This window comes from Rhopalosiphum maidis, chromosome 3 (genome assembly GCF_003676215.2).
Source record: "Rhopalosiphum maidis isolate BTI-1 chromosome 3, ASM367621v3, whole genome shotgun sequence".
NCBI lineage: Eukaryota > Metazoa > Arthropoda > Insecta > Hemiptera > Aphididae > Rhopalosiphum > Rhopalosiphum maidis.
In genome coordinates, this window is record NC_040879.1 from 72,396,460 (window position 1) to 72,410,993 (window position 14,534).

The following is a 14,534-nucleotide window of genomic DNA, read 5'->3' on the forward strand; positions in this document are numbered from 1 at the left end:
AACACTGAATTCTCAAGTTATTCTCCAACCATTATACGAATTTAATTGACTACATATTTTAGAAGGCAGTACGGCAGATCACTCAAGTCACGCTGATATATGAATTCACATTTCTCACGCGTGGGATAGTATCAACAGCCTACGTTGCAAATGGACTAGAAGATGCTGAGAATAATACGTGTTATATGCAATGTACGTGTAATGGTTATTGAATGTAATTGATAGGAAATGAATAGTAATGTAACAAAAGTTTAGTGTCATGAAACCCTGACCATTACATTAAGTAAATGATTCTAATCTCCCATTATTAACTTTCATAATTTTCAAATAACCTGTTACACTATAAACATTATACAACTCAGTTGTATTTGATACTTTTTACTCATATTACAAATTCATAATTTAAATGCTTATAAAACACTGAATTCTCAAGTTATTCTCCAACCATTATACAAATTTAATTGACTACATATTTTCAGATGGCAGTACGGCAGTTCACTTAAGGAATTCTGACGCATGGATTCACTTATCTCACACGTGGGAAAGTATCAACATCCTATGTTGCAAATGGACTTGAAGATGCTGAGAATAATACGTGTTATATGCAATGTACGTGTAATGGTTATTGAATGTAATTGATAGGAAATTAATAGTATGTAACAACAGTTTAGTGTCATGAAACCCTGACCATTACATTAAGTAAATGATTCTAATTTCCCATTATTAACTTTCATAAATTTCAAATAACCTGTTACACTATAAACACTATACAACTCAGTTGTATTTGATACTTTTTACTCATATTACAAATTCATAATTTAAATGCTTATAAAACACTGAATTCTCAAGTTATTCTCCAACCATTATACAAATTTAATTGACTACATATTTTTAGATGGCACTACGGCAGATCACACATGGCATGCTGAGACATGGATTCACATTTCTCACACGTGGAAAGTATCAACATCCTATGTTAATAATGGACTTGAAGATGTTGAAAATAATAATGCAATGTATGTGTATTGGTTATTGAATGTAATTAGTACTAAATTATTAGTAGTGTAAAAATTGAGATTTGTTAAAAATGTGAATAAAAATTTTGTAAACACCTTTAGTTTGTTATTATTACTGTTAAAGATCCTTTAGCTATAAAATTATCTTATTTTTACTACTTGTGTATACGAATAAGAAGACGGAATTCACAAATTCATATTTTAAGTTGTATATAAAACACTCTAATATTAAGTTAATGTTTAAAAAAGTTGTCCAAATGATGAAATAAATGATTGTATTATACCATTATTAAAATCGTCACCCGTTTCATTTAACCTCATGCTTTGGACACACTATAAAACATACTATTGACAAATAATACAAATTCTTATTATTTCAATTTGAATATGATCAATTATAGGATATTGTACAAGTGCATTCATTAAATACACTATTTTTACGTTATAATCAAACAAAACAATCCAGTAGATTTGTACTATCTTATATGGTTTATCAATATTATTGTTTCTTATCATGGGTAATACGTTTTAATTTCGTATATTTTTGCAGTTTTACTTTTATATTATGGGTATATGATCTTCAGCTGTAAATTGTTTTCAAATTTTTTGTAATAAGAATGAAGTTTGTCCGTTAGTTTTTTCCATATCTGAATTAATCAGTGTTGGCCGCGTACTAGGTGTCATATATAAATTTTAGTACTTCTTATGGTGTGTTGTAGTGTCATTTTATAATTCATTTATAAAACATATTTAAAAGACTACATTTTTTCAGATGACAATACAGCAGTTTACTCAAGGAATGGAGACGCATGGATTCACTTATCTCACACGTGGGAAAGTATCAACATCCTACATTAATGGACTGGAGGAGGTCGAGAATATTGCAGGTTTAATGCAGTCTACGTATAATAGGTTACTCAAAGTAATTAAAATCAATTGATAGAAGTGCATCAAAAAGATGGTGTCATGAAACCCTGACCATTACATTAAGTAAATGATTCTAATCTCCCATTATTAACTTTCATAATTTTCAAATAACCTGTTACACTATAAACATTATACAACTCAGTTGTATTTGATACTTTTGACTCATATAACAAATTCATAATTTAAATGCTTATAAAACACTGAATTCTCAAGTTATTCTCCAACCATTATACGAATTTAATTGACTACATATTTTTAGAAGGCAGTACGGCAGATCACTCAAGTCACGCTGATATATGAATTCACATTTCTCACGCGTGGGATAGTATCAACAGCCTACGTTGCAATGGACTAGAAGATGCTGAGAATAATACGTGTTATATGCAATGTACGTGTAATGGTTATTGAATGTAATTGATAGGAAATGAATAGTAATGTAACAAAGTTTAGTGTCATGAAACCCTGACCATTACATTAAGTAAATGATTCTAATCTCCCATTATTAACTTTCCTAATTTTCAAATAACCTGTTACACTATAAACATTATACAACTCAGTTGTATTTGATACTTTTTACTCATATTACAAATTCATAATTTAAATGCTTATAAAACACTGAATTCTCAAGTTATTCTCCAACCATTATACAAATTTAATTGACTACATATTTTCAGATGGCAGTACGGCAGTTCACTTAAGGAATTCTGACGCATGGATTCACTTATCTCACACGTGGGAAAGTATCAACATCCTATGTTGCAAATGGACTTGAAGATGCTGAGAATAACGTGTTATATGCAATGTACGTGTAATGGTTATTGAATGTAATTGATAGGAAATGAATAGTAATGTAACAACAGTTTAGTGTCATGAAACCCTGACCATTACATTAAGTAAATGATTCTAATTTCCCATTATTAACTTTCATAAATTTCAAATAACCTGTTACAACTATAAACACTATACAACTCAGTTGTATTTGATACTTTTTACTCATATTACAAATTCATAATTTAAATGCTTATAAAACACTGAATTCTCAAGTTATTCTCCAACCATTATACAAATTTAATTGACTACATATTTTTAGATGGCACTACGGCAGATCACACATGGCATGCTGAGACATGGATTCACATTTCTCACACGTGGGAAAGTATCAACATCCTATGTTAATAATGGACTTGAAGATGTTGAAAATAATAATGCAATGTATGTGTATTGGTTATTGAATGTAATTAGTACTAAATTAATAGTAGTGTAAAAATTGAGATTTGTTAAAAATGTGAATAAAATTTTGTAAACACCTTTAGTTTGTTATTATTACTGTTAAAGATCCTTTAGCTATAAAATTATCTTTATTTTTACTACTTGTGTATACGATAAACAAGACGGAATCACAAATTCATATTTTAAGTTGTATATAAAACACTCTAATATTAAGTTAATGTTTTAAAAAAGTTGTCCAAATGATGAAATAAATGATTGTATTATACCATTATTAAAATCGTCACCCGTTTCATTTAACCTCATGCTTTGGACACACTATAAAACCATACTATTGACAAATAATACAAATTCTTATTTATTTCAATTTGAATATGATCAATTATAGGATATTGTACAAGTGCATTCATTAAATACACTATTTTTACGTTATAATCAACAAAACAATCCAGTAGATTTGTACTATCTTATATGGTTTTATCAATATTATTGTTTCTTATCATGGGTAATACGTTTTAATTTCGTATATTTTTGCAGTTTTACATTTATATTATGGGTATATGATCTTCAGCTGTAAATTGTTTTCAAATTTTTTGTAATAAGAATGAAGTTTGTCCGTTAGTTTTTTTTCCATATCTGAATTAATCAGTGTTGGCCGCGTACTAGGTGTCATATATAAATTTTAGTACTTCTTATGGTGTGTTGTAGTGTCATTTTATAATTAATTTATAAAACATATTTAAAAGACTACATTTTTTCAGATGACAATACAGCAGTTTACTCAAGGAATGGAGACGCATGGATTCACTTATCTCACACGTGGGAAAGTATCAACATCCTACATTAATGGACTGGAGGAGGTCGAGAATATTGCAGGTTTAATGCAGTCTACGTATAATAGTTACTCAAAGTAATTAAAATCAATTGATAGAAGTGCATCAAAAAGATGGTGTCATGAAACCCTGACCATTACATTAAGTAAATGATTCTAATCTCCCATTATTAACTTTCATAATTTTCAAATAACCTGTTACACTATAAACATTATACAACTCAGTTGTATTTGATACTTTTGACTCATATAACAAATTCATAATTTAAATGCTTATAAAACACTGAATTCTCAAGTTATTCTCCAACCATTATACGAATTTAATTGACTACATATTTTATAAGGCGTACGGCGATCACTCAAGTCACGCTGATATATGAATTCACATTTCTCACGCGTGGGATAGTATCAACAGCCTACGTTGCAAATGGACTAGAAGATGCTGAGAATAATACGTGTTATATGCATGTACGTGTAATGGTTATTGAATGTAATTGATAGGAAATGAATAGTAATGTAACAAAAGTTTAGTGTCATGAAACCCTGACCATTACATTAAGTAAATGATTCTAATCTCCCATTATTAACTTTCATAATTTTCAAATAACCTGTTACACTATAAACATTATACACTCAGTTGTATTTGATACTTTTACTCATATTACAAATTCATAATTTAAATGCTTATAAAACACTGACTTCTCAAGTTATCTCCAACCATTATACAATTTAATTGACTACATATTTTCAGATGGCAGTACGGCAGTTCACTTAAGGAATTCTGACGCATGGATTCACTTATCTCACACGTGGGAAAGTATCAACATCCTATGTTGCAAATGGACTTGAAGATGCTGAGAATAATACGTGTTATAATGCAATGTACGTGTAATGGTTATTGAATGTAATTGAATAGGAAATTAATAGTAATGTACAACAGTTTAGTGTCATGAACCCTGACCATTACATTAAGTAAATGATTCTAATTTCCCATTATTAACTTTCATAAATTTCAAATAACCTTTTACACTATAAACACTATACAACTCAGTTGTCATTTGATACTTTTTACTCATATTACAATTCTAATTTAAATTCTTATACAAACACTGAATTCTCAAGTTATTCTCCAACCATTTACAAATTTAATTGACTACATATTTTAGATGGCACTACGGCAGATCACACATGGCATGCTGAGACAGTGGATTCACATTTCTCACACGTGGAAGTATCAACATCCTATGTTAAGATGACTTGAAGATGTTGAAAATAATACTGCCATGTATGTGTATGGTTATTGAATGTAATTAGGTACTAAATTTATTAGTAGTGTAAAAATTGAGATTTGTTAAAAATGTGAATAAAAATTTTGTAAACACCTTTAGTTTGTTATTATTACTGTTAAAGATTCCTTTAGCTATAAAATTATCTTTATTTTTACTACTTGTGTATACGATAAGAGACGGAATTCACAAATTCTATTTTAAGTTGTATATAAAACACTCTAATATTAAGTTAATGTTTTAAAAAAGTTGTCCAAATGATGAAATAAATGATTGTATTATACCATTATTAAATCGTCACCCGTTCATTTAACCTCATGCTTGGACACACTATAAAACATACTATTGACAAATAATACAAATTCTTATTTATTTCAATTTGAATATATCAATTATAGGGATATTGTACAAGTGCATTCATTAAATACACTATTTTTACGTTATAATCAAACAAAACATCCAGTAGATTTGTACTATCTTATATGGTTTATCAATATTATTGTTTCTTATCATGGGTAATACGTTTTAATTTCGTATATTTTTGCAGTTTACTTTTATAATTATGGGTATATGATCTTCAGCTGTAAATTGTTTTCAAAATTTATTTTGTAATAAGAATGAAGTTTGTCCGTTAGTTTTTTCCATATCTGAATTAATCAGTGTTGGCCGCGTACTAGTTGTCATATATAAATTTTAGTACTTCTTATGGTGTGTTGTAGTGTCATTTTATAATTCATTTATAAAACATATTTAAAAGACTACATTTTTTCAGATGACAATACAGCAGTTTACTCAAGGAATGGAGACGCATGGATTCACTTATCTCACACGTGGGAAAGTATCAACATCCTACATTAATGGACTGGAGGAGGTCGAGAATATTGCAGGTTTATGCAGTCTACGTATAATAGTTACTCAAAGTAATTAAAATTCAATTGATAGAAGTGCATCAAAAAGATGGTGTCATGAAACCCTGACCATTACATTAAGTAAATGATTCTAATTTCCCATTATTAACTTTCATAATTTTCAAATAACCTGTTACACTATAAACATTATACAACTCAGTTGTATTTGATACTTTTGACTCATATAACAAATTCATAATTTAAATGCTTATAAAACACTGAATTCTCAAGTTTTCTCCAACCATTATACGAATTTAATTGACTACATATTTTTAGAAGGCAGTAACGGCAGATCACTCAAGTCACGCTGATATATGAATTCACATTTCTCACTGCGTGGGATAGTAATCAACAGCCTACGTTGCAAATGGACTAGAAGATGCTGAGAATAATACGATGTTATATGCAATTTACGTGTATGTTTATTGAATGTAATTGATAGGGAAATGGAATAGTAATGTAACAAAAGTTTAGTGTCTGAATGAACCCTGACCATTACATTAAGTAAATGATTCTAATCTCCCATTATTAACTTTCATAATTTTTCAAATAACCTGTACACTATAAACATTAAACAACTCAGTTTGTATTGATACTTTTTACTCATATTACAAATTCATAATAAATTGCTTATAAAACACTGAATTCTCAGTTATTCTCCAACCATTATACAAATTTACATTGACTACATATTTTCTAGATGGGCAGTACGGCAGTTCACTTAAGGAATTCTGACGCATGGATTCACTTATCTCACACGTGGGAAAGTATCAACATCCTATGTTGCAAATGGACTAGAAGATGCTGAGAATAATACGTGTTATATGCAATGTACGTGTAATGGTTATTGAATGTAATTGATAGGAAATGAATAGTAATGTAACAACAGTTTAGTGTCATGAAACCCTGACCATTACATTAAGTAAATGATTCTAATTTCCCATTATTAACTTTCATAAATTTCAAATAACCTGTTACACTATAAACACTATACAACTCAGTTGTATTTGATACTTTTTACTCATATTACAAATTCATAATTTAAATGCTTATAAAACACTGAATTCTCAAGTTATTCTCCAACCATTATACAAATTTAATTGACTACATATTTTTAGATGGCACTACGGCAGATCACACAAGGCATGCTGAGACATGGATTCACATTTCTCACACGTGGGAAAGTATCAACATCCTATGTTAATAATGGACTTGAAGATGTTGAAAATAATAATGCAATGTATGTGTATTGGTTATTGAATGTAATTAGTACTAAATTAATAGTAGTGTAAAAATTGAGATTTGTTAAAAATGTGAATAAAAATTTTGTAAACACCTTTAGTTTGTTATTATTACTGTTAAAGATTCCTTTAGCTATAAAATTATCTTTATTTTTACTACTTGTGTATACGATAAACAAGACGGAATTCACAAATTCATATTTTAAGTTGTATATAAAACACTCTAATATTAAGTTAATGTTTAAAAAAGTTGTCCAAATGATGAAATAAATGATTGTATTATACCATTATTAAAATCGTCACCCGTTTCATTTAACCTCATGCTTTGGACACACTATAAAACATACTATTGACAAATAATACAAATTCTTATTTATTTCAATTTGAATATGATCAATTATAGGATATTGTACAAGTGCATTCATTAAATACACTATTTTTACGTTATAATCAAACAAAACAATCCAGTAGATTTGTACTATCTTATATGGTTTATCAATATTATTGTTTCTTATCATGGGTAATACGTTTTAATTTCGTATATTTTTTGCAGTTTTACATTTATATTATGGGTATATGATCTTCAGCTGTAAATTGTTTTCAAATTTTTTGTAATAAGAATGAAGTTTGTCCGTTAGTTTTTTTCCATATCTGAATTAATCAGTGTTGGCCGCGTACTAGTTGTCATATATAAATTTTAGTACTTCTTATGGTGTGTTGTAGTGTCATTTTATAATTCATTAAAACATATTTAAAAGACTACATTTTTTCAGATGACAATACAGCAGTTTACTCAAGGAATGGAGACGCATGGATTCACTTATCTCACACGTGGGAAAGTATCAACATCCTACATTAATGGACTGGAGGAGGTCGAGAATATTGCAGGTTTAATGCAGTCTACGTATAATAGTTACTCAAAGTAATTAAAATTCAATTGATAGAAGTGCATCAAAAAGATGGTGTCATGAAACCCTGACCATTACATAAGTAAATGATTCTAATTTTCCATTATTGACTTTCATAATTTTCAAATAACCTGTTACTTTATAAACATTATACAACTCAGTTGTATTTGATACTTTTGACTCATATAACAAATTCATAATTTAAATGCTTATAAAACACTGAATTCTCAAGTTATTCTCCAACCATTATACGAATTTAATTGACTACATATTTTTAGAAGGCAGTACGGCAGATCACTCAAGTCACGCTGATACATGAATTCACATTTCTCACGCGTGGGATAGTATCAACAGCCTACGTTGCAAATGGACTAGAAGATGCTGAGAATAATACGTGTTATATGCAATGTACGTGTAATGGTTATTGAATGTAATTGATAGGAAATGAATAGTAATGTAACAAAAGTTTAGTGTCATGAAACCCTGACCATTACATTAAGTAAATGATTCTAATTTCCCATTATTAACTTTCATAATTTCAAATAACCTGTTACACTATAAACATTATACAACTCAGTTGTATTTGATACTTTTTACTCATATTACAAATTCATAATTTAAATGCTTATAAAACACTGAATTCTCAAGTTATTCTCCAACCATTATACAAATTTAATTGACTACATATTTTTAGATGGCAGTACGGCAGTTCACTTAAGGAATGCTGAGCATGGATTCACTTATCTCACACGTGGGAAAGTATCAACATCCTATGTTGCAAATGGACTTGAAGATGCTGAGAATAATACAATGTGTTATATGCAATGTACGTGTAATGGTTATTGAATGTAATTGATAGGAAATGAATAGTTAATGTATACAACAGTTTAGTGTCATGAAACCCTGACCATTTACATTAAGTAAATGATTCTAATTTACCATTATTAACTTTCATAAACCTCATTTCAAATAACCTGTTACACTTATTTAAAAACAATACAACTTCAGTTGTATTTTTACGATACTTTTTACTCATATTACAATATTCATAATTTAAATGCTTATAAAACTTCACTGTAATTGTCAAGTTATTCTCCAATCCATTATACAAATTTAATTGACTACATTTATTTTTAGATGGCAATACAGCAGTTTACTCAAGGAATGGAGACGCATGGATTCACTTATCTCACACGTGGGAAAGTATCAACATCCTACATTAATGGACTGGAGGAGGTCGAGAATATTGCAGGTTTAATGCAGTCTACGTATAATAGTTACTCAATGTAATTAAATTCAATTGAATAGTAATGTATCAAAAGATAGTGTCATGAAACCCTGACCATTACATAAGTAAATGATTCTAATTTCCCATTATTGACTTTCATAATTTTCCAATAACCTGTTACTTTATAAACATTATACAACTCAGTTGTATTTGATACTTTTGACTCATATAACAAATTCATAATTTAAATGCTTATAAAACACTGAATTCTCAAGTTATTCTCCAACCATTATACAAATTTAATTGACTACATATTTTTAGAAGGCAGTACGGCAGATCACTCAAGTCACGCTGATACATGAATTCACATTTCTCACGCGTGGGATAGTATCAACAGCCTACGTTGCAAATGGACTAGAAGATGCTGAGAATAATACGTGTTATATGCAATGTACGTGTAATGGTTATTGAATGTAATTGATAGGAAATGAATAGTAATGTAACAACAGTTTAGTGTCATGAAACCCTGACCATTACATTAAGTAAATGATTCTAATTTCCCATTATTAACTTTCATAAATTTCAAATAACCTGTTACACTATAAACACTATACAACTCAGTTGTATTTGATACTTTTTACTCATATTACAAATTCATAATTTAAATGCTTATAAAACACTGAATTCTCAAGTTATTCTCCAACCATTATACAAATTTAATTGACTACATATTTTTAGATGGCACTACGGCAGATCACACAAGGCATGCTGAGACATGGATTCACATTTCTCACACGTGGGAAAGTATCAACATCCTATGTTAATAATGGACTTGAAGATGTTGAAAATAATAATGCAATGTATGTGTATTGGTTATTGAATGTAATTAGTACTAAATTAATAGTAGTGTAAAAATTGAGATTTGTTAAAAATGTGAATAAAAATTTTGTAAACACCTTTAGTTTGTTATTATTACTGTTAAAGATTCCTTTAGCTATAAAATTATCTTTATTTTTACTACTTGTGTATACGATAAACAAGACGGAATTCACAAATTCATATTTTAAGTTGTATATAAAACACTCTAATATTAAGTTAATGTTTAAAAAAGTTGTCCAAATGATGAAATAAATGATTGTATTATACCATTATTAAAATCGTCACCCGTTTCATTTAACCTCATGCTTTGGACACACTATAAAACATACTATTGACAAATAATACAAATTCTTATTTATTTCAATTTGAATATGATCAATTATAGGATATTGTACAAGTGCATTCATTAAATACACTATTTTTACGTTATAATCAAACAAAACAATCCAGTAGATTTGTACTATCTTATATGGTTTATCAATATTATTGTTTCTTATCATGGGTAATACGTTTTAATTTCGTATATTTTTGCAGTTTTACATTTATATTATGGGTATATGATCTTCAGCTGTAAATTGTTTTCAAATTTTTTGTAATAAGAATGAAGTTTGTCCGTTAGTTTTTTTCCATATCTGAATTAATCAGTGTTGGCCGCGTACTAGTTGTCATATATAAATTTTAGTACTTCTTATGGTGTGTTGTAGTGTCATTTTATAATTCATTTATAAAACATATTTAAAAGACTACATTTTTTCAGATGACAATACAGCAGTTTACTCAAGGAATGGAGACGCATGGATTCACTTATCTCACACGTGGGAAAGTATCAACATCCTACATTAATGGACTGGAGGAGGTCGAGAATATTGCAGGTTTAATGCAGTCTACGTATAATAGTTACTCAAAGTAATTAAAATTCAATTGATAGAAGTGCATCAAAAAGATGGTGTCATGAAACCCTGACCATTACATAAAGTAAATGATTCTAATTTTCCATTATTGACTTTCATAATTTTCAAATAACCTGTTACTTTATAAACATTATACAACTCAGTTGTATTTGATACTTTTGACTCATATAACAAATTCATAATTTAAATGCTTATAAAACACTGAATTCTCAAGTTATTCTCCAACCATTATACGAATTTAATTGACTACATATTTTTAGAAGGCAGTACGGCAGATCACTCAAGTCACGCTGATACATGAATTCACATTTCTCACGCGTGGGATAGTATCAACAGCCTACGTTGCAAATGGACTAGAAGATGCTGAGAATAATACGTGTTATATGCAATGTACGTGTAATGGTTATTGAATGTAATTGATAGGAAATGAATAGTAATGTAACAAAAGTTTAGTGTCATGAAACCCTGACCATTACATTAAGTAAATGATTCTAATTTCCCATTATTAACTTTCATAATTTTCAAATAACCTGTTACACTATAAACATTATACAACTCAGTTGTATTTGATACTTTTTACTCATATTACAAATTCATAATTTAAATGCTTATAAAACACTGAATTCTCAAGTTATTCTCCAACCATTATACAAATTTAATTGACTACATATTTTTAGATGGCAGTACGGCAGTTCACTTAAGGAATTCTGACGCATGGATTCACTTATCTCACACGTGGGAAAGTATCAACATCCTATGTTGCAAATGGACTAGAAGATGCTGAGAATAATACGTGTTATATGCAATGTACGTGTAATGGTTATTGAATGTAATTGATAGGAAATGAATAGTAATGTAACAACAGTTTAGTGTCATGAAACCCTGACCATTACATTAAGTAAATGATTCTAATTTCCCATTATTAACTTTCATAAATTTCAAATAACCTGTTACACTATAAACACTATACAACTCAGTTGTATTTGATACTTTTTACTCATATTACAAATTCATAATTTAAATGCTTATAAAACACTGAATTCTCAAGTTATTCTCCAACCATTATACAAATTTAATTGACTACATATTTTTAGATGGCACTACGGCAGATCACACAAGGCATGCTGAGACATGGATTCACATTTCTCACACGTGGGAAAGTATCAACATCCTATGTTAATAATGGACTTGAAGATGTTGAAAATAATAATGCAATGTATGTGTATTGGTTATTGAATGTAATTAGTACTAAATTAATAGTAGTGTAAAAATTGAGATTTGTTAAAAATGTGAATAAAAATTTTGTAAACACCTTTAGTTTGTTATTATTACTGTTAAAGATTCCTTTAGCTATAAAATTATCTTTATTTTTACTACTTGTGTATACGATAAACAAGACGGAATTCACAAATTCATATTTTAAGTTGTATATAAAACACTCTAATATTAAGTTAATGTTTAAAAAAGTTGTCCAAATGATGAAATAAATGATTGTATTATACCATTATTAAAATCGTCACCCGTTTCATTTAACCTCATGCTTTGGACACACTATAAAACATACTATTGACAAATAATACAAATTCTTATTTATTTCAATTTGAATATGATCAATTATAGGATATTGTACAAGTGCATTCATTAAATACACTATTTTTACGTTATAATCAAACAAAACAATCCAGTAGATTTGTACTATCTTATATGGTTTATCAATATTATTGTTTCTTATCATGGGTAATACGTTTTAATTTCGTATATTTTTGCAGTTTTACATTTATATTATGGGTATATGATCTTCAGCTGTAAATTGTTTTCAAATTTTTTGTAATAAGAATGAAGTTTGTCCGTTAGTTTTTTTCCATATCTGAATTAATCAGTGTTGGCCGCGTACTAGTTGTCATATATAAATTTTAGTACTTCTTATGGTGTGTTGTAGTGTCATTTTATAATTCATTTATAAAACATATTTAAAAGACTACATTTTTTCAGATGACAATACAGCAGTTTACTCAAGGAATGGAGACGCATGGATTCACTTATCTCACACGTGGGAAAGTATCAACATCCTACATTAATGGACTGGAGGAGGTCGAGAATATTGCAGGTTTAATGCAGTCTACGTATAATAGTTACTCAAAGTAATTAAAATTCAATTGATAGAAGTGCATCAAAAAGATGGTGTCATGAAACCCTGACCATTACATAAAGTAAATGATTCTAATTTTCCATTATTGACTTTCATAATTTTCCAATAACCTGTTACTTTATAAACATTATACAACTCAGTTGTATTTGATACTTTTGACTCATATAACAAATTCATAATTTAAATGCTTATAAAACACTGAATTCTCAAGTTATTCTCCAACCATTATACGAATTTAATTGACTACATATTTTTAGAAGGCAGTACGGCAGATCACTCAAGTCACGCTGATACATGAATTCACATTTCTCACGCGTGGGATAGTATCAACAGCCTACGTTGCAAATGGACTAGAAGATGCTGAGAATAATACGTGTTATATGCAATGTACGTGTAATGGTTATTGAATGTAATTGATAGGAAATGAATAGTAATGTAACAACAGTTTAGTGTCATGAAACCCTGACCATTACATTAAGTAAATGATTCTAATTTCCCATTATTAACTTTCATAAATTTCAAATAACCTGTTACACTATAAACACTATACAACTCAGTTGTATTTGATACTTTTTACTCATATTACAAATTCATAATTTAAATGCTTATAAAACACTGAATTCTCAAGTTATTCTCCAACCATTATACAAATTTAATTGACTACATATTTTTAGATGGCACTACGGCAGATCACACAAGGCATGCTGAGACATGGATTCACATTTCTCACACGTGGGAAAGTATCAACATCCTATGTTAATAATGGACTTGAAGATGTTGAAAATAATAATGCAATGTATGTGTATTGGTTATTGAATGTAATTAGTACTAAATTAATAGTAGTGTAAAAATTGAGATTTGTTAAAAATGTGAATAAAAATTTTGTAAACACCTTTAGTTTGTTATTATTACTGTTAAAGATTCCTTTAGCTATAAAATTATCTTTATTTTTACTACTTGTGTATACGATAAACAAGACGGAATTCACAAATTCATATTTTAAGTTGTATATAAAACACTCT

The 14,534-nt window shown here is 28.6% G+C and overlaps 2 protein-coding genes and 2 long non-coding RNA genes across 6 annotated transcripts in view; all 4 read left to right on the top strand.

Annotated features, from left to right (window-relative positions):
• LOC113556041 overlaps positions 1–14,534 on the top strand; it is a 47,486-nt gene that overhangs the window by 13,858 nt on the left and 19,094 nt on the right. The gene's annotated exons all lie outside the window — the stretch shown is intronic.
• On the top strand, positions 7,996–9,074 carry LOC113556051. The gene is made up of 4 exons (XR_003405443.1): positions 7,996–8,149; positions 8,211–8,359; positions 8,624–8,753; positions 9,040–9,074. It is a non-coding gene; the product is annotated as an uncharacterized LOC113556051 (long non-coding RNA).
• On the top strand, positions 10,976–12,513 carry LOC113556046. Of its 3 annotated transcripts, XM_026960769.2 has the most exons (5): positions 10,976–11,145; positions 11,210–11,324; positions 11,624–11,753; positions 12,041–12,170; positions 12,458–12,509. In XM_026960769.2, the coding sequence occupies exons 2-4, from the start codon at positions 11,247–11,249 to the stop codon at positions 12,145–12,147; spliced, it is 315 nt and encodes a 104-aa protein (XP_026816570.1). In that variant the 5' UTR covers positions 10,976–11,145; positions 11,210–11,246; the 3' UTR covers positions 12,148–12,170; positions 12,458–12,509. The 3 variants fall into 3 exon arrangements, 1 of the variants encoding a protein (XP_026816570.1); XR_003405438.2 differs by lacking the exon at positions 11,624–11,753 and having other exon boundaries at positions 11,210–11,427; XR_003405439.2 differs by lacking the exons at positions 11,624–11,753; positions 12,041–12,170 and having other exon boundaries at positions 11,210–11,427; positions 12,458–12,513.
• LOC113556050 lies at positions 13,122–14,243 on the top strand. The gene is made up of 4 exons (XR_003405442.2): positions 13,122–13,291; positions 13,356–13,573; positions 13,770–13,899; positions 14,187–14,243. It is a non-coding gene; the product is annotated as an uncharacterized LOC113556050 (long non-coding RNA).

Bases quoted from the DNA above. Each gene is read 5' to 3' on its own strand.
- LOC113556046 (XM_026960769.2), top strand. From the start codon at position 11,247: ATGGATTCACTTATCTCACACGTGGGAAAGTATCAACATCCTACATTA. The intron at 11,325-11,623 runs GTTTAATGCAGT...ACATATTTTTAG, and splicing joins GGAGGTCGAGAATATTGCAG to AAGGCAGTACGGCAGATCAC. The intron at 11,754-12,040 runs GTACGTGTAATG...ACATATTTTTAG, and splicing joins TAATACGTGTTATATGCAAT to ATGGCAGTACGGCAGTTCAC.